This window comes from Coloeus monedula (genome assembly GCF_965178545.1).
Source record: "Coloeus monedula genome assembly, chromosome: 4".
Taxonomy (NCBI): Eukaryota; Metazoa; Chordata; class Aves; order Passeriformes; family Corvidae; genus Coloeus; species Coloeus monedula.
The window spans coordinates 17,091,308-17,112,495 of NC_138784.1; the positions used below are offsets into that span (position 1 = coordinate 17,091,308).

General features: G+C 42.1%; 1 protein-coding gene across 1 annotated transcript in view; it reads left to right on the forward strand.

Moving 5' to 3' along the window:
* TMEM178B (transmembrane protein 178B) overlaps nucleotides 1-19,688 on the forward strand; it is a gene marked incomplete at both ends in the record, with an annotated part of 208,355 nt that extends 188,667 nt beyond the window's left edge. Inside the window, 2 exons of the mRNA XM_082280059.1 lie at nucleotides 921-1,058; nucleotides 19,438-19,688. Coding sequence (XP_082136185.1) covers nucleotides 921-1,058; nucleotides 19,438-19,688 — 389 coding nt within the window. The remainder of the gene's footprint in view (nucleotides 1-920; nucleotides 1,059-19,437) is intronic.
* Between the last annotated feature and the right edge of the window lie 1,500 nt (nucleotides 19,689-21,188).

The following is a 21,188-nucleotide window of genomic DNA, read 5'->3' on the forward strand; positions in this document are numbered from 1 at the left end:
GATTCCTGTCATTAGGACATGAGGACCCTTCTCCTTTATTTATGAAATAAATGCAGGTCAATGCCTTTCACCCACATCAGACGTACTCAGTCCCCACTTGAATACAAAAATGTTTTGCTCCAGCACCCTGCCCTCCTCCTACAGTCAGTGCTCCCTGGAGCACTCAAAAATGTCCTCACCGAAAATCATGTGGCAAGGTCACCATCTAGGTACAGGAGAGGACAATGATGTGTCCTCTGTCCCAGCCGTGTATCTGGAGTGCATTTATTGATGTCTGACACCAGAGTATCTGCGTGCCTCGCTGTTCTGGAGGGACTGCGTTTCACTCCTACCACCACTGGATGCTACAGCCCAGCTTACATGTGGGAACCTGTGGCCCAGAGGGGCTCAGTGACTTGCCCAAGATCACCAAGGGGGTCAGAATTTGAGGTGAATCCTCTGTCGTGTTTGTGCTGGCACAAAGCATAGAAACTGCTTTGCTGATCAGTTTGAGCAGGGACATCCTTTGGATGCCGGGGAGTAATGGACAGAGATGAGAAGGCAAGATGTAAGCAGATGTTGTGCTAGTGCCCAGAGACTGGAGTTATTAGGCACAGTATTGCACTGAGGCCATTTTACAACTTCTAGCTCCTGAGCAAGCTGTCACAAGTCACTTGAGTGCATCTGCACTGAGCTTCATTGTGTGGTAAAATAGTCACCTGCTCTCTCTCCTGCCAGCCCAAGCTAGTGACTTAATTTATGGTTTGTCCTCGCTCTGAATCATCCTTACTCAACACACCACCACACCAACATCCTACACCAACACACACTGAAGTCCTTGCAGATCAGTAGCATTTTGGATTAAGACAGATATGAACCCCTGATGATGCTGATTTATGGCTGTTCCCACTCATGTTGTTTTTCTGTCTTCCCCACTGCAGATCTGCGCAGGATGACAGCTGGTTTCATGGGCATGGCTGTGGCCATCATCCTCTTTGGATGGATTATCGGCGTGCTGGGGTGCTGTTGGGATCGAGGCCTTATGCAGTATGTGGCAGGGCTTCTCTTCCTCATGGGAGGTAAGGATGATGGTGTTTGAAGGAATGTATATTTCTTGTTTTCATGTTCCCTCTTTCCACATGTCTCTCCTTTTCTAAGTCACTGAAAATATGTTTTCAGAGTTGTTTTACTTGATCTGGACTTGGTTTTATTCTGAGCTCCTTCTGGTACACATCAAGGATCCCCCAGCCATAGTTACTTCCATAGTAACCCAGCCATTTTACTTCTATCACAAAACAGTATCTGTAACTCATGGTAGTAGAAAGGGCCATCTGAGTTTTTTAGTACAGTATTCTCTTGTTGCAAATAACACTATCACTTAGTAAGCTCAGTAATAAAAATCTGAGTATTATGTAGATGTTAGTCTCACCACTATCCTATTTCACAGTGGGACACTTTGATACCTAGAAACTGTGCTGAAAGTTATAATCTATATTTATTACTCATCAGTTGTTCTTGAGTCAAATGTAACCTTTAGTTTATATGTCTCTTTCTTTGCTGTACCTATGAAGAGCAATGGTATTCTGTTTTCTTTTTTCCACTCTACATAGACTGTCTTGTAGACTTGTCTCTGTAAGAACAATTATCAACCCAGCAGCCCTTACTGCTACCTGTTCTTGTTCATACTTGCCTTTTTCAAATATGGATGAGAAGGACTATTCCCTAACAATGTCTAATCAAGACCTTGTATAAGTGGTGTGATGGTTTTCTTCCCCTGCTGGTAATTCCTTGCCTGAAATATTTTATGGTTGTATTTGCTTTTTCATGCTGCATCACACTGGAGACCCACAGTCATCCTGCAGCTGGATGATACATCCAGGCCTTTCTCCACCTTTGTACTTTCCTACTGATGCTCTCCCAATTTACAGCAGAGGTTCTGTTTATTATTCCCCAGGTACATGCCCTGACACTCTGTGCTTTTGAACTTCTTCCCATTCCTACTACAGCAGCCCTCAAGGTCATCCAACATTTCCCATGTAATGTACCAGCCTTCCTTACTACAGATGCCATCCAAATTTCTGTTAGCAGCAAATTTCAAGGCACAGCTACTTGAAATGAAGGGTGTGAGAGTCAAGACCCAAACACAGCTCTGGGTGAATGTCTCAAAGTGAACACCACTACTTCTGTTATCTTTTCTTTTCTCTGCTGGTAATTTTTGTTTAGCTGGGTTTTTGCCCTCCAGGCAGATCACCACTTCAGTGCACTTTATCATCTGTTTATCTGTACTGTGGTGTGACACAGATCAGTGTGTCACATAGAGGAAAGATTCTGTAGTCCCAGAAGAGGAGTTAAGTGCTGGAGTAACAAGTATTTATGTTCTAGTGATGTTGTGCTGGTGACATTAGACATCAGTTCTCTCTGTGCCCGCAAACACATTTGAAGTCTGCTAGGACCTTGTGGAAGCACACACTGGTCTTTGTGAGGATGTCTGTAAATGTTTTGTTGTGGGTGTCAAAACATTATGGGCAATGGCTTGCCAGATGAGCTTGGTGTTTCTCATGTATTTAAAAGCTTAGTTTGCACAGGGGCCATTTTGCTCTAATCTGTTCAGATATCTGTGTGGTATTTAAGTTACTACAGCAAAACATTCAGATTAAAACATTAAGAGTATACTAAATAAATACAGAAAACTTAAACTTATTAGAAACTAGCTATGTCTTGTTTACTATTTGGAAATTAGCATTATATATGGGTTTCTAGTGCAGCTGCAGAGATTACCTTTTGGCTCAACATTATTCGTTAGTGATTTGAAAGATGACTGAAAAGTTTTCAGGTGAAAAGAGATTCAATGTAACCACATGTAGTGGAATGGGTCACTCAGCTTGCAAAGCCATCTTTTGGTGTGCTCAAACAATACACATTTCAGTGGAGATAGAGCCAAGGTCACACAACAGCCTCAGTCATCCCCACGGAACAAGATGCTCCCTGTCAGAGAGGAGGGACTCTGAAAAGGTCTCTGGAATCATGGGTGCTGGGATCATCCAGCTGTGCAGGAGCTCTCAGTGCAATGCAACTGCTAAATGGGTTATTTCTTATGGAATATACAATGAGACCATCAGGTGGTGTTATCTCTGGGCTAAGCAAAGCTATTTCTGGAATCCTAATCAGGTGTCAATACTAAAGAAGGATGTGGAAAGAATGGGAGAGGTTTGCAGAAGAGCTGTAAGAATGACTTGTGGTTTGAAAAACAAGAAACAGACACCATGCCACAGTAAGCCAATTGTTTGAAACTGTTTAACAGAAGGTTTATAATTGACTTGAACACAGAGTGAAAGTACCTATGCAGTGAGAAGCCATCTGATAGTAGCATGCTCTTTGCATAGACAAAATAATAACCAGATCCAGCAGTTGGAACCTGAAACTAATTGAAATGAGAGGCACCAGATTATTTTATCTGCCAAATTCTGTCAAGAAGTGTAATATTATAAATAAAGATGTGCTGGGAGGAGATCAAACTTATTTTCTGCTTCAGCGCAGACACGTGGATCAGTATTACCCAAAGGTTACTCTCTTTCTTGTTTTGCACAAGTCAGTAGCAACTGCCATACCAATTTCCTTTAACAGCAAATGGGCATAAAGTAACATCTACAAACTGAAGCAGTCAGTTAATAAAATACACAACTAGAGCCATCTAATCTAAAAGTCAGTAGCTATCAATGTTTTCAGGCTGTGTCATGTGTTAGACAGTCCTTCCTTTTACAGCCAATGAATCTTTTAATTTAAACTTTTTTATTGCTGGATGGTGTTTGAATACAAAACTGCTTCTGTCATGCCATGAATGCTGTCAACATATTACCATTCTGTTTCTTAAACTGCATGGAGCCAGAGTGCCTCTCAGTTTTGCCTAACTCTTTCTCAGGTCCAATAATGGGAAAACTGCTTTGGAAGGTTTCTGCCATCTGACCTCATTGCAGCTGACAGGAGACTGTGTTCAATTGGTAGCTATAGAATCCAACTGAAATCTAGCCTTCCCTTCCATTTGCAACACCACTTGTCTTGGCTATGTTTGTAGTATTTGTACTGGTTTTATTTCTAGAAAAATAGCTCTTTTGCAATGTTTGAACATTGCTGGCTTAACATATCTATGGGGTTTGTCCCTTATTGCCCATAATTCTTTGAACAGGAAATCTCAACAGAGCACTGAGAAGTGTGCTATAATAATCTAACGAGACCAGATGTGGTTTGCTTGGACCTCTGGTTCTTTATTATATTTACCAAACCATCCTCTTGCTAACCTATGTGGCAGTGCCTCATAAGGACTTGCTTTGCTTTGCTTGATCCAATTTCTCAAGCAAATTGCTGAAACAAGTCATTTACGAAATGCTGGCTATTATCTGGTATTAGCTCATCTGGAATCCAGGACATGTAAACTGTGATTTAGAGTGTGTTTTACACTGCTATTCTGCATGTTTTGTAACAAGCTAAAAACTATTAATAATTCATCTTTTCTGTTTAGTCCAAATGTATCTGTATCAACAGCAATCACAGATCCCTTACGGCTTCCAAAGTTCTTTTCCATAATTTTCGGTTTTATTGTACAGTTTATACTTGGATCCCTTATCTTGAATGACAGCGTTTGCCTGTCCACAGTAGGATTTTTTTTCAGTCCCTCATGTTGTACAGAGCTGGATGGATACTGTAAATTATGTTTAGCACTTTTTATCTCATTTTGCATGATGGTACTGTTGCACGGCCTTCTGTACCCAGAATTGTACTATCTGTTGTAGTTTAATTTCAGTATTGTCAGTATCATTTTGTCCTGCAAGGTCTGAGAGTTTATCTTTTTGAGAGTTTTTCCATTGGGAACTGTGCTCTTAAATTTCACTGTGATTAGTCCATTTTATTAATCTTGCTTGAGACTAGTTAATTCTGTAACAGAAGTGGGTCACACTCAAATTATACATGACTCCAAGCACATCCTCTTGCAGGGTCTTGTGTTTTCTCTTCATGCAAATTACTGAAAATCTGTGCACCAGTAAAAGCTCCATCCAGTAATTTTGTAATTTTATAACTATTTGTGGAACCTTAGGAGCATCTGTAACACTACTTCCAAATGTTAGAGTCCTGTGGCAAACCTGATGCTTTCATGCTCATCAAGTACCTAGTGTAACAGGATTTCAGTTAAACATCTCTCTGAGGAAATGCATGTGGGGCATTTCATATGTTGTGTGTTGACCAAAGCAGCTTTATTTGCACCAGAACTATACCTTTGCTTTTTCAAGTCTAGATGTGGCCACCTCATCAGTTCCCAGGAAGTGGTGTTCACATTTTCTGGCTTTGAGCAGTTCTTTTGAATGTATTCAAATCCTTGACCTTTTTTTGGTTTATTATCATAGCAAACATGTCAGTTCTTTTGATTGGTGTCTTCACTCCCCCGACAGCTAATTTAACCAATATCGTCAAGTTTTACTTCCATCTCCCAAGAGCTGAGATGCTACGAATTGCCACATTGGTAACTCTACCAAGGCAAATTCCATTGGCTCTAGGAATCCCTTCTTTTAGCTCTCCATCAAGTTGTTTATGAATATTTCCTGTATCATGATCAGCAAACAAGCTGTATATCCATCTAACCCTAGTTTTTTCTACCTGCTCTCCTGCACATTCATCCATAGGATTTTCTTGTTTCAGCATCTCAGATTCTGCTAGTTTTGCAGCCATGCAAACCCAACCTCACCACACCTTCTGTTGTTGTACTTGCTTTATAAAATCATCTTTTAAAGACAATCTCGGATAGCCTGATGTTTTCCCAGGTCAGCTGATTTCAGTCACCTGTTTTGAAATATCATACTGCTTGCATTATTTCTAATTTGAGGGCAGGGGTGACTTTGTACCTAAATGCTTCAAAACCCTTTTCTTCCTCATCAGTGCCTGCTGTGGGGAAAGTGGGGTGGCTGCCTCCTGGTGGCATGATCCAGTGTTTTGGCAGTGATTGCATCCTCCCCCTCCCTACCTTGGGCACTTCCCTGCTGAACTGCTGTCTGTTGTCCCAGCTGGAAATACAAAATGGCACTTCCAATATCATGTTCTGGTACTTGCTTCAGCACACAATTATCCCTGGCGAAAACTACATCACTTGCCTTTGTAAATGTATTAAAAGACTGACAAAGAATGACGTTTTATCGTCCTTACCAGAGCTCTGTTCTTCAGCTGCACATTCATGTATTTTCCCTTCATAAGTCTGTAATTTGTACTGAGAACACATTTCAGTGAAATAGTTTGGGGTTTTACTGCATGCCTAACAAGGCAGCCCCTTCAGGGAGAGACTTCTGCGTTGTCTTATTTTGTTCCAAATTTACTGCAAATAAATGCAATAAATCATCTCTGCGCTTGTTTACTGTTTTTACCTGTTCTCTTCACTCTTATCAGGTCTCTGCCAGTTTTGTCTTGTGACATACACTTTAGGATGACTTCAGGGTTTTTTCCTCATTCGCTAACAATTTCCTTAGAGAAGCATGTAATTTTACTAGCCTTGCAAATATTCATTATTCTTTGCAAAGTCAAGTGAGTTTCTTGCTGTAACCTTGCTTTGAGCCAATTAGAAATTTTACCATTAATAATTCAGTCTCTAATTAGTCTATTTGAAAATTATTCCAGCTGTTAAATGCCCTTATTCATGTGATTTGGCTTGACCATGCAGATCTGTAATAAAATGATCTGGAGGCTCATGTAGCAGCTCATTTCTTGTCTTTGCCTAGCGATATTTTTGCATGAGGTGCTGGGCTTGGAGCTTTGCTTAGGAGTCTGAAACTCCCCTTTCTACTGGTATGAAAGACTTGGAAGTCATGCTGCACACATAAAGTAGTAGTATGGAGCTTTTCTGGCCTGATTTTTTGTCCTAGCATTCGCTTTCAAAAACATCAAGAATTTCTTTCATCCTCTCCTCCTCCCTCCTCACCAGTCTGGGGGTTTCAAGTGCCATTTGCCAGTTCCATTTCTGCCACTGATTCGGGTTTCTTCTGACCCCCTCTAAGAGTGCTGCAGAGACATTACTCTTTGTAGCCTGTCCATACTCAGAGGACCTAGGTCAGGGTTAGAAAAGCTTCAAATCTTTCCCAAAGCAGAGGTGAACACCTCTTCTTTCCAATGCTGCAGTAAAGATAAGCAGGCAGGAAATATGTGTGAGAAGGAATAAAAAGTTAAGTTATGCAGGTGTGTTGGCATAATGCACTGCTTTATTTCAGATATACAAGAGAGAATGTTTATTAAAGAAAGAAAAACCCACTTATGTATGTATGAACGTGTTCTTATTTATATTTTAAACTAGGGAGAAGCAGCTTTTTATAAGTAATTTCTAGCCTTCTCAGAAATACTTCCAAAATATTCCTTTCCTCTGTCTAGGGATAAGTCAAAATGCTTTATTATCCTCCCAGCCAGAGGATGGACCGACCATTTAGGCTGGGTCACCTCCTGCCCTAGCCGTGCCCCACTTCATTCGGGGCTGTTGCAAGGTGCCAGCAGGGATGAGGACACACCCAGGGCTTTGTGCCAGTGCCATCAGCTGTCACAGCATGACTCCTTGTGCCCAGGAGCTGATGACCAGACTGGGATGCCAACTCCATCAGAAAGTAGGGCTTCAAAACAGGGCTTGGGAGCCCATGCTGCACTGCTGTCAGTACAGCTGAGCTGCACACGTCCATATCCTCTTTCTTTCCCACCTCCACAGAGAGCCTTGTCTTCCAAATCCCCGAGCCTCTGTGCTGTGCTTCCTCTGCCTGTGCTGTGCATTAGTTAGGAGATGACAACGGAGGCATCTGTGTATTTGCAGCCATGGATCGTTACCAGCTGTTGAGTCATTTGAGGCCCAAATTAGACTCACTGTACTTTGAAAATAGCACATAACGGTAGAAAATAAGAGTATTTATTCTACACAACTGTGGTCCTGTCATCTCAAAATAATCGTTCCACTGCTGAATAATTTAAGAAACAAAAATGGAGCAATTTAATGCAGCAAGTGTAAGGCAAAGCTCTGTGACTGACATCTCCTAGGCAGTTATGAAGTACCTTCATAGTAGCTGCCAAGAGGAAAGAGAAAGATAAACAAAGGGAGAAAGTAAGAGCCATTCTTTGGAATGCATTGGGAAATATGATCGGTCCCACAGGGCACCTAGGATTTCTATTTTTCATTAATAATCAAGGTCTCTACCCATTCTTCAGAATGTTTACTTGTAGTGACATGATCAATCACAACACTGAATAGGGAAGGTATTTCCTGTGTTCATATTTATTTTTTTCATTTCCACAACGTTATTCTTTGCAAGTTCAGTTTCTTGTGCTTCTTTCCAAAAAGGACTAGTTTTAGAAAGTTTACATCAAATATTTTTTTCCCTATGGAAAGGCAAGTGTAAATGCATATGTGTGTGCAGAAGTGTGTGCATACAGATCTTAAACAGCAGCAAGTGATCTATAGAAAAATCAAGACCTGCAGTAAGTTACTGGAATGTGAACTGTGAAGCTTGGGATAAATACAGTTTTCACAAAGGCATAATACCTTTGGCCACCTATAAGAGTATTTATAATTCAAGAAGGTTGGAACACTGGAAAAAATGAAATACCAATCATGTTTTATTCCTGTGGGAGGTACTAAATTAATGATGACTGCAGATGAGCTTAAAAATTTGGCAAAACTCCCTACCAACCACTGTGAGAACTTATTTATGTGGATTGACCTCCAGATGGAGACAAAGGCTGGTTTGTATCAAGTGATGCCATAAATGGGTTATGAAAGTCTTTGAGACCAGCCTCAGCACAACAAAGCAAGTCCCTCCTTTGCCATGCCTCCCTCACCACACACATGAACGCTCTGGCTCCTACTTGTGCTTTTGGTTAAATTTTGCATTATGCTCTAAAGTGATTTAAGGCTTTGAGTTGGAATGAGCTTGAGTTAATGTACAGCGTTAATAGGCTTTAAATGTTTAAACCTCTCAAAGGCTCTTAATTGTTTAAAACTCTCAAACACATGACAAGGGTGTTGTGGAAGGCAGAAAAGGAGCTGATGAGGGTCTTCTGGGACCTGGGAGGAGAAGCAGAGCTCAGAGCAGTCATGCAGGCTTTGTGCCCATCAGGAAGTAATGTAACAAGGCCAAGAGCATGCATATTCAGGAAAAAAGAGTCGACCTGTTTCTAAAAATATCCTTTTTCTTCACTTTTAAGGATTTGTCCCTCTTTATGGGGAGTGGCCAAGGAAATTGGGGTTGTTAACTGTGGAGAAAAGAAGGGTCAGGGGTGACTATTCCTCTTTACAACCACCTGACAGGAAATTGTAGCTATGAAGGAGTTGGTCTCTTCTCCAAGTAACAAGGGATAGAACAAGAGGAAATGGCCTCAAATTGTACCAGGGAAGCTTTAGATTGGATAATAGGAAAATTCTCTGCACCAAAAAGGTGGTCAAGCACTGAAACAGGCTGTCCAGGGAAGAGGTTGAGTCACTATCCCTGGAGGCATTCAAGAGATGTGTAGGTGTGGCACTTAGGGACATGGTTTAGTGGTAGATTTGGCAGTACTGGGTTAATGGTTGGACTCGATGATCTTAGAGGTCTTTCCCAACCTAAGTAATTCTATGATTCCTTTAAAACATCTCTCCCTGCACAGTTTGTGGTGTCTCTCACAGGCCTGGTTGAAGGTCATGTTCCTTGGTCGCATTTTAGGCCAGCTTTCTGGAGTCTGAAGAGTGGCTCTTTTTTTATGTATTTCAAAATTAGGCCACTGATGGATACATGTCCAGACATATGTATATGGATACAGGTTCACTATATGTATATGTGTCCTGATACGGGGGTAGAACTGGAGGTGCACCTTCATCCAGACAAGTGAACCATTAGTAATCAGCCTTTAGCAATTGTTATCCCTTGCCTTTTGAATGCTAGCTAATTTCCTATTTTCACTCAAAAAATAAATATTTAGGAAATCACCCAAGCAGACATACATCCCCTTTGACATCTTTTGGGGTTAATATAATGCCAAGATGGCCTGTTGAGCATTTCCCAGCTGAGAAAGAAGGTGCTCAGCTGACAGCAGGACAAGGCTCTCAATGCTCTGCCTTTTATGCTTAAAAAAGCAGAGCATTGTTACATCTTTACTTCTAGTAGTTCTCTCTGCTTTCTGGTGAGCCAACAACACATTTGGCATTTATTTATTTATGCTGGCACTCATTTTGAAAAGGAAATAGGATACTCTCTGGAAATATGAAAGATCACCCACTTTCGCAGTACAGACATCTGTGTGTCACTGCATATCAGCCACTGACATGCTCTTTTATAATTTCATGTTATAATACTCCTCAAGGAGAATCATAATTTTCATTTACAGTGTAAGTTCAAATGCAGAGTTATATCTTTTTTCTCATAGAATATTATTTTCATTAGACGCTCTGTTTTTCCAGTGCCTCACGAATATATCTGCTTCTCTAGGTGAATACTGGCACACCTAGCATTGAAATGTTGAGACCTAAGAGTTAACATCCCCGTAAGAAAATAGGGGTTGGGATATAGATGTGGTTTTTGCAAGTCAATAACACTACTGTGCTGCAGAGTGTAGTCATTTAGAAGTATTGTTCTTTGCCTTTTTTTTGCCCTGGAAGGCTCAACAAGAGAATTCATTGTCAACTCCATAGCATTTGATCTCCATGGAAACATTATCAGCTGACTTCAAAGTCAACCTTCAAATGTGTTGTGGATTTTTTTTTTCCTGTGGCTTATTTCTGATGCTCCTAGATGTGCACTTGCAGGCTATGGGGGAAGAAATACCAACACAATTCCACCAACCTTGTACCTGATCACGGGAGAGCACTGGCACTTAGGAGAAGGAGAGAAAAAGCTTCTTTAATGAGGTGCAGAGATCTTACAGTCTGGAGCAAAAGACAGGGCAAGTAGTGTATGCGCGTCTCTAAATTCATTGTTTTTCTGTGCTAGCTCAGATCTGTCTCCCTGAACTTGGTGTACAGTAAATTAAGGAGTCAGTTCTGTCTGGCCTTTCAGCGAGAAGAACTGTTCATATTCCTCTGTGTGTTCATTTTAAGTCAGCTATACTGACTTGTAATTTCTCCCTCACCAGGATGGGAGGTACTGGCAGAAGCATCAGTACCTTCTAAAGTTATGAGAACAGACAACTCAGTGCAGTCCGTGAAGGGCATGCAATCAAATTGCTTCTCAGGGATGTCAGTAGGTCTTTAGGGGCTGACAGAAGGAGAAATAAAGCAGAGGAGACAGATTCCATAGAAATACAAAAGACTTTCCTGCCCAGCCCTGGAAAACAAGTACTGTGTGTTTTAAAATTCAGTGGTTGTCCCGTATCCTTTAATAATGTCACTAGGTCTTTGATCTGTTGCTGGCTTCTGAATTCCAATGGCAAGATGCATCAAGGCCAAAGGAAGACAATGAAAATAAAGCTGGCATTTATTATTGGGCTGGTGTTTAAAAAAGACAATTTTGCTGAGCTGTTTGCATGCCTGGCATATAAGAGGAAAGAATGCACGTGCAACAGAAAGAATATTAACACAGGCATGATTTGCTAGACAGAAAGACATCCTTACACAGGGAATGGGGGAGAAATCTCTGTGTGTGGCAGATCTTTTTGTTAAACGCAGAGACTAAAGCAGGTTTAGATTCACCTTCTTTGCTCCTCAGGCTGTCAGGTTGGAAAAACAATAATCCCCTTGAGCAAATCACTGCCACACTTGCTTGGTTTAATCTGCCTGGACAGAGTCCAGTTGGATACTGGAAACTCTACTTAAAAAGCAACTGGACCTGGTGGAAACTATAAATGAGTAGGGCCTTCCTTATTTCTGCCCCACCTGGCTCTTGCATGGCATACAGAGATCAGCCATGCCAATGTACTTGTGTGGGCTCAGAGGATGAGCAGGTATTTCCCCTGCAACAGGAAAGTAGATTTCAGCATGATCCTTTAAGTCTATAAAGGGTCAGTCTAGTGTGTTGCTTGTAAGCATTCATGTGGATGACATGAACTTCATAGTGGTGTCCTGCACTAAGTGGTTCTTGTTGACCAGACAAAATTGCATCTTATTTTGATTTCTGACTATTTTATCTCAGTAACTGTATCAGCACATATAGAAAGGATTTTTCTGTTCCTGGTAGGTCAACTCAGGGAAACAGTAACAGAGCCCAGAGACTTTTGCAGTAAAGATCCTGAAAGTTGTACAAGCAAACAGTCCTTTGGTCACTTGAAAAAAAATTAGTAGATAGGCTTTTCTTGAGCACCTAAAGGGGGAAATATCCAAATCAGGTAGCCACCACCATCACCCCAAGCTCCCAATGGCTTCTTTAGTACTGCTTTCAGCATACAAAAGGATTAAAAAGGCATGTGAATGACTATCCTTTTAGACCTGAAAGTATTCCCTCTAGGAGTATTTATAGTGGCACACACTAGGCCGTATGGAAGAAGGCTGCACTGAATTTACTTGTGCTGTACCTGTTCTCCAGTCTCACTTGTCTTGAAGAACATCTATCACTTGACAATCAGCAATTTAAAATTTCCTACAAAAGAAAGATTACATGAATCTGAGACTCTCTGAGACTCCTTCTGAGAGATGTCCAATTTTTTGACTGGAAGAAAATGGTCCTACTTATAGAAAGGCATGATGACCTCATTAGCAAAAGACCAGATGCAATGTGGTGCAGATGCCTCATGCTACAGAACATGTCCTGGGACAAGGCAAACCCAACCTGACTCCACAAGTTTCCCTTTAGCTCTGACAAATGCCTAGGGTGAGAAGCACCTGCCTAAGGTACAGCTTGATACTAAACTTATGTGTTGTCATCTGAGGCAAATCTGAGGTGTGATGGAGTCACTTGAGTTTGTTCAGCTCTCCAGTGCCCTTTCTGTTTAATCTTTTGGCCTCTGCCTGGGTCATGCTGTGAGCACTACACTGCAGGGGATGAAAGAACCTGCCAGTAGCCTCTGTATGTTGCCAAGCATGGTGCTTGCCAGCACGTGGATGGGATAATTTCACTAACCTTGGATTAGAATGTTTCTACATTTTGACGTTGAGGTCCTTTCTTTCCTTTCTGCTCCCAGTAAAATCGGAGTCATATCACAGTACTACAACTGGCCCAATTTTTGCTGTCTCCTGTGTTGTGGCTGCAAGTTCATGGCCCATTATGTTTGCTTAATGCCTGTAGTCAACTCACTTTATTATTGTTAGGTTATTTTGGGTGGGTCATAGCAATCACCATTGCTAAAGTAATCAGAGGGTTATTCACTCAGGCTTTGATCTGAAAGCTTTCTTTTCTCCCTAGTCCATCAAACCATCGAGCCTTTAGCAAAGTAGTGTTGCTTTTGCCTTACGTGCCTACTCACAGCTTCAGAGTGCTTGCTCATCGCTGTAGCTCACCGGCTGCTGCTGTGCACAGCATGGGTGTCGACTCCCAGTGCAGTCCTATGCCCCGAGGGAGACGGTCATGGAAATGTCACCGTGTGCAAATCTGCAGTGTGAAATACGGACTGACACTTGTATCAGCAGAGCAAACTGGGGTTCAGCCCTCAGCTGCTGTACCATTGTTCCTATGTATATGATACTGATTTACACAAGCCTAAGGATGGTCCCCATTACGCGTTTGGGGCTGTGGCTGAGGACACATAATCCTCTGGTGCCATAAGACGGTCCAGCTTGTGCAGCAGCAATCATAGACAGGCACACAGGGGAGGTGACACACAGCAGGTGCCCAGCTCTGGCATGCACTGAGCACCTCTGGCATCTTGTGAGGCAGGAGGCCAAAGGCCAAATCACATTCTGAGAGTGGCTATAATGCAATATCATGACAGACCCTGCAGTTTATCTGGTCCATGTTATAAGATAAAAATGCATTAAGTCCCAGCCCAGGTGGGGATGTAATCTCACAAGGACACCGCACTAAATCTCTATCACCCAGTCAGATTTATCCTTCCATCTCCTCTTTTTTCATAAGGGCAATTTTCCAGTAAGCCCCTTGCTGTTCTGCAACCTATTGGTGATGCTGCAAGCTGCTTCTGCTGGAACAGTACATAATTAAGCAATAATTTATATTCTATGCGTGTATGCACAGAGCAATAAAGTGTTCTCAAGAGCTGCGTGCTGCTGAGGCGTTTAATCCGTGCACAGGAGTTTACTGCAAAGCTGCTCCCTCCCTCCAAAAGGCTTTTGTCATCACTGTGTTGGGAGGGAATTCGGTGTATTCTTTAATAATTTCAGTTGATTGGGATATAATTTAAATAGTTAACGCTGCATACTCCACTGTAGGATCAGACCTAATTTTATTTGTTTGTTTGATGTACCTTGAAAACAGTAAAAGTTAGTAGGGCAGAGAGAAAGTAAAGATAATGTTGTTTCACTTGTGAGATTTTTTTTCTCCCATAGCCCTATAATAAAAGAAAGTGATGATAATTAAGTAAACAGCACTCCTTCCAAATACATTAGTGGCCACAAGAAGCTACTAGAAATACTTTAAAAGGCAGAGATTTACCTTTATTTGAAAACTGCATGGTTTCAAAGGACATCATAAAATCCAGAACTTTGTGGTTCTCTTTTTATCTGCTAATTTATAAGTAATACTTGACATTTCTATATGTTTTAAAAAATAACAGAAGGTGAGAAGAATCAGTTTTTGGGGTTGTTTACTTTGTACATCTGACGGCACAGTTCGTGAGTCATTTCTATCTGTTGTGGGGGGAAGGGAGATAATGAGCATCATTCTGTCAGATGCGAAAGAAGAGATTTCCAAATCATGAGATAAATTATCTGTAGAGAGGAGGGTCTCAGAGGTGGGCTTGGTGCCCAGATCATTTTAATTACTGGCTTTTTGGATTTCCCATGACTTCAAATTGGTGATGTCTCCTTTAGGTTCCAGTGAGACACCTCTTCCCCAATAATAAGGATGAGGATGTTTAGATGAAGCTCCTGCCAGCAGGGTCTGTTTGTGCCCTAGCACCACGAAGGCTCACCTTCATCTGCAGTGCATCTAAGAAAGGCACCAGTTCTTGTCTCACAAAACACCACGGAGCTTGGGAAATCCTTCAAGCTCTATCACTGTGGAAGTTGAGCCAGGTCTGTGGGTGAAGGACATGGCTTCTGACATGGTTCATGGGGATACTAGCATCAGGGAAAATTCAAACAGATTTAATATGGATGATTTGAGCCTGTTTGTGTTTAAATCAGTTCACTCACAAGCAGTTTTGGTCTCCCCTGGAGGTGAGGTTTAAAAACTCATTTGGAGGCATTACAGACCCTCACACAGCTGGGCTGACTGGAAAGAAAGGGACATTTACAAATAAGAAAAAATTAATTCCTTGCAGCAGAGGCCCATGGCACTGCTTGATATAATCATGCTTGAAAACAGCTACAGCAAAGGGCTCTGACTCATAATCCACATGGAATTAGGCTTTGGCCAACACCGATATTACCTTTCCTTGCCATCCCTCTTCAGACTCTGTCTGCCCCTGCAGCAAGGATGGCAGGACCCCCATCTTATATACATATATAGCAAATAAGTTCATCTCTGTCCTAAAAACCCTTCCAATCTAAATGAGAGAGACATTCAGTGTAATGTTTAATATTCTTCTGTAATATATAAGAAAGACAGGCACAAGATAACCAAGAGGTATTTAATATCTTAGGTTCTCAAACCACTGATGATCATCAGCCCATTAGCAGGACAGGCACTGTCAAAACTAGGCCAAGATGAAGGGAGGCTACCTGACAAGGAGTCAGGATGGAGGTTTGACTACATGTCAAACAGCAGTTTCTATGGCACAGACACAGCTTTACATGAAATTTCATCTCTCACCTGACTGAAGCATTTTGCAGTGACACGTGAATTACCTGTCAAAAATCCCACTGTTGCCTCGTCTCATTCATTAGTGTTTCACTTAGGAGGATAATGTGTAAATCCCAGCACACAGAACTTTGTGAGTTCTGCTTCCCCCAGCTGCTGCTGATGGATTTATCTCCCTGTGCAGTTCATCTACCAGTGAGCTCTTATAACCACCTGTCATTCACATTCTGTGCATCAGGGCCATGGCTGGACCACCAGCCTTCAGGTCTGGTCACCTGCTTGAACCACAGCTATGGGGGAGTGTTTTCACAAAGAAATTAAAGTTTGTATTGCTGCAGTTTCCAGGGGATCTGGGGCATTAGTGCACATGTGGGAGGGAACCTCACTGACAGCAAAAACTTGGCAGGAAACTGCATAAGGGTTCAGTTTGACTTCTAGGGAGAAAAAGAATCACAGGGTTGGGAATGCTCATGACTTCCTGCAGTCCTGCTGCCTCTGAAGCACCATGTCTGCAGTGCAGAGCATCATGGGCAGGAATGACAGCCTCCCTCCTCCTGCCACCTCAGCTCCATGTCTTACCTGGACTAGCAGAGGCTTCATTTCCGCGGGTAAGCTCAGGTTCTGCATCCCTTTTACCCATTACTCTTTCATTACAATGGCCAACAATTGTGCAATTTGCAAGGATGATCCTTTGTGTTATGATTGCCAGTTTGTGGTGAAAAGCTACTGAACAGTCATGAGGTAGGAAGCTTACTCGGTTTTCATCAGCAGCCTTCCTGGTGAGAGGCCAGATTAACTATAAGTGGGAACTTCCTTGCTTGGCTGAACACAAGCAACACATAGGACTCATAAAATGGCCATAAAGATTTTTCTAGGTGGCATAAAATGGCATTTTTTGTGTCTGCAGTGAACAGCCCTAGAGAGACAGATAAGTCTGTGTTGTACAAGACATCCTGCAGAAGCACAGGGGGGTGACTAGCTGAAGACCCGTACTCTGTGCTCTGTGACATTGTGCATGGCGGTCATTATTTGTCATCATGGGTTACCACATTCTCCAGAAAGGGGGCAGGCTTTTTTTAGAGAAGTCTCAAGCTTGTGATTTGCTTAGTTCTCTGTTGTTACTTGCTCTTCTTTGTTGTTCCTTGGTTAAGGGACAGAATACCCTCAGCAAGGTGGAGTGCCAATATATTGGGCACTGTTCAAATACAAAAAGTAAGCAACACTTATTGCACTGAAGAGCTTGTGATCAAAACCGTCAAGACAAAGCGTGAAAGCACAGGGAGTATTTGAAATCCAAAGTTATTTCCTTCCCTTTTGTCCTTAGCAAATGCAGCTGCAGTCTGGCCACACAGATTTCCCCCCCCCCCCCCACCTCTCTTAACAATCTTAGATTTTGAGAGAGCTGAAATTACCATGTTCTTACTAGCAAAGAAAGGCCTTCACTGTCATTTTCTAACCACAACTGTTTGAAATGAGCTTCAGAACACAGTGCCTCTGAGGCATCATTTTTTCCCTGATCCCACAATGTACTAGTCATTCTGACACGGAACACAGGGAACAGCCACATTCTTGTCAGACATCTTCATATTACTGAATAACCTAAATAACATAGTAAAATGTGGAAGGGACATGTGGTTTCTAATCAAACAACCCGATTTTTGACTAATGGATTGTGGGAGGGAGATCTCCCCATTTATCCTGCTCTGTGCTTTCAAGAAGTATAGGGCAGCTCTAAAGACAGCTCCAGAGCCTGGGATTTCACAAGGCTTTTGCAAGAATCCAGATCACTGATTGCAGACTGATGGGGTGCTGGTGGGAGGCAAGAAGGCTGTTTTGAAATAGGCATAGTACCTACTGCTGCAGCTCAATGGTCCTCACTGGTACCCAGTGACACTCCCATAATATGAGTATTTACTGTACCTGGCATTAGGGAAGGCACCTGATCTTTACAGCAGACACTATATACAAGTGACGTTCCAAAATACAGTGGAGAAAAGACCATCCAAACAGACACAGCAGTGATCAGAAGAGGGAATGGAGAACTGTGACAGTGATCTCACAGTAGGTCCATGACAGAGATTTGCCTGTAGGTTCAATGCCTATGTGATGTTCCTACTAAATAAAGGAGGTGGGTATAGTGGAAAGTGCACACACTTTGGTGATGTGTATATGTTCCTGAAAATGCTCCCAGTTTCTGAACCAAATTCCATGTGAATTCACCAAATAATCTTACATCTGTATTCAGAGTGGGGAGTGTCAAATTCAATGAAACTGCAACTAAACAGAGCAAAGCTGCAGAGAAATAGCGGCATAAGTGTTGCAGAAGAGAAGCAGGACCAGGGGCAGGAAAGAGTAGAAGGACACCAGAAGACAGGAGCTTGTCACTGAAACTAGGCTGACTGTGACTGCTTTGGAAGATTGTGCTGGTTCAGGGATGGGACCAGGGAGAAGAGGAGATTTGTCACCAGCAGCTGTTAGTGAACAGATGCAGGACGTGCTGCGCAGGTAGCACACTTTACCTGTTACTGATCCGTGCATGAACAGAGGGAGGACACACAGGACTGACCGTGTGTGTCCTGTAGCACGAGTCCCGTAGGTTGCCTTCTGTGCCCAGGGCTCTCCAGGCAATTCAGGGAGGCTACAAAGGGAGGAATTAGAGAGGAAAAATAAAATACCAACTTCACGCTGACTTGAGTCGTTATCTCTTGTGGCAGGTGTGTAACATATGTATCTATCCATTATTTGGTGTGTGGGTGAAAATTGTGACATTTCAGGAGCTCAGAGTTTAGCTTCGATGAAGCTGGAGGCCAAAAATCAAAATTAGACTCATCTGGGTGGGATAAAGTTCAGCTCATCTGATACATGTGTCTTTCCATAACACCACCTGACAGAGTTATGAAGTTTGTCCTCGCAGTGTTCTCAGGAAGAAATAAGAAATTAAATATTGCTGCAGAGATGGAAAACAAGAACAGGATATTTTGAAGATTTCAGCAACACTTCAGAGGGCATCTAGATTGAAACTGGAGTCATGCAGAGGGCAGAATCTGAGTTTTGTGAAGGATTTAAAGATTTTTACAGTGATATTTAAAAGGAGACTGTATAATGAAAAATTCTGTATTTTGGTATAAGAAAAGCATGAAGAAAATCTCCCATGTAATTTTAAACATATATTTCAACAGAGCCAGAATATGTCAAGTATACTTTAATATTCTATAAAGGCTATCACTGAAAAATCAGAATCAAACAAAAATTTCAAGGTTATTTTCCCTCCCAAAAATGTCAAAACAAGATTATTCACTCTGTATTTGTCTAAAGCAAAGTTTCAGAAAAATCAATGGTTCCAGGAAGCATTCTGGTTCCCAAGGGAGTGCTCATAATGAAAAACTGTTCCTGTTGAAGTTTCTCCATACAGCTCTGTTCAGCAGCAGATCAATATTCAAGGCTCTGGTGGCACTCAGTTCTTTCCCCATGGAGCCTCCAGACCAAGCCATTCTCTATACAAACATCTTCCTTTAGGCACTTCCTTACTGCTTGCACCAGCTCTTCTCAGGCAGCTTGGAAAGGGGTATGTCTATCACTCTTCTAACTTCTCTTTGTTTTTTTCCTTCCTCCTTCTCCCCTTCCCACTCTCCTCCAGGAACCTTCTGCATCATTTCACTGTGCACGTGCGTGGCTGGAATCAACTTTGAGCTCTCCCGCTACCCCCGCTACCTGTACGGACTTCCCGACGACATCAGCCATGGCTATGGCTGGTCCATGTTCTGTGCGTGGGGGGGCCTGGGCCTCACTCTGATCTCTGGCTTCTTCTGCACTCTGGCCCCTTCTGTCCAACCTGTCCCCAGGACCAACTGCCCCAAATCTAGACCTGAGAATGGGACAGTGTGCTAAAACAAATAGCAAACAAGTACACACACACAGACATATATATATATATGCCTATGTATGCCTATACATGCATATATATGTATATATAATTATATATATATAAAATCTCAAATCAATGCCAGTGCCAAGGTAGAGCTGAGTCCAACATGGCACTCACATCTCCACTGGACTCTGTGTTGCTTCATTCTTTCTCACAGCGATGGGAAAGCTTTTCTCTCACGTGGCTCTTCCATCCAACTCTTAACTTCAGCATCATACCTTAGAGGTCAAATGAACCTACAGTTGCATCTACCTACTGCCATTTGGGAGGGGGAACAGGGGATCCATGTGGGGAATCTGGAACCAGAATCTGTACAGGACATGGTGGGGGCAGAGGCATGGGGGGGATGACACAAAAAGCATGTCCACTGCAGCCAGAAGGGAAAATGCAAACAGAAAGCAAAGGAACAAATGAAGCATTTGAGCCACTTCAGCAACGTACCTCCTCAAGGCTATTATGAGAAACCCATCCACTTTCTTTTTCTTTCTAAAACAAAATTACAGGAGCTTGTCCTGTCATTGGTTTTGGGGTTTTGTTTTTTTTTTTTTTTTCTCCTTAAAACGCAGAAAACAAAATGGACAGAATGTGTGAGGAAAAGTAGAAAAGCATTTTCTCTTTGCCTGCCAAACTTTAGAGAGATGCAAACAAGTGAAAATAATAATAATAATTAATATTAATAAAATACATCTATGAAAATAAAACCAGAAAACAATAAAAAACTCCAAGAGGACATCTCAGCGGACTTTCCAACAATGCGGTTTTAATCTTCCAGCTGCCTTACATCCAGGCTTACAACCAAGGCTGAACTGCTAATGTAAATGCAGCAGAAGGCCTTTTGAAAATGCTGTGATACATGTGTGTATAACTTTTTCTTCCCTCTTACTTTATTTATTTTTTTTAACAAAAAAGAAAAATTTAAAACATTGCAATGTGATTGTCCACTAAACCATCCATGCTGTGTTTGTGGCCCAAGACTGAGGCACCGCAACGGCGGAAGCGGGAGGAAAGCCGTCAGGTCGGAGACAGCGCATCTTCTCTGGTGGATTTCAAGAGGTTGTTTTTTTCTTCACGGAGCTTCAGGATGGTGGATCCAGGGGAAGACTGGCCAAGGAGAAGGGAGGTGGGGGGAGGCCTGGTAGTTGTTCTTCCCAGGGATTTGCTGGAATGGGATTTCATCAAGTTTCTGCTTTGGATGTTTGAGACAACTGGGCAAAAGCCATTGTGGAGGAGGGAAAGGGAGCTAATTTCTGTAAGAGAGAAGTAAGAGATGCCTCTCATTTTGTTCATGTATGCCAAATAAGACCTTCCCACATCTTGTCTTTGGAAACTGCCTGGTTCACTGGACATTTCTCTCCATCTGGGAGAACTGTGTACAGATGGATGTGAAAGGGTCAGATGCAGAGAACAGAGATCCATTTCCCATGAGCTTAAGCATTGTATGATATAACTGTGAATCTGCAAAT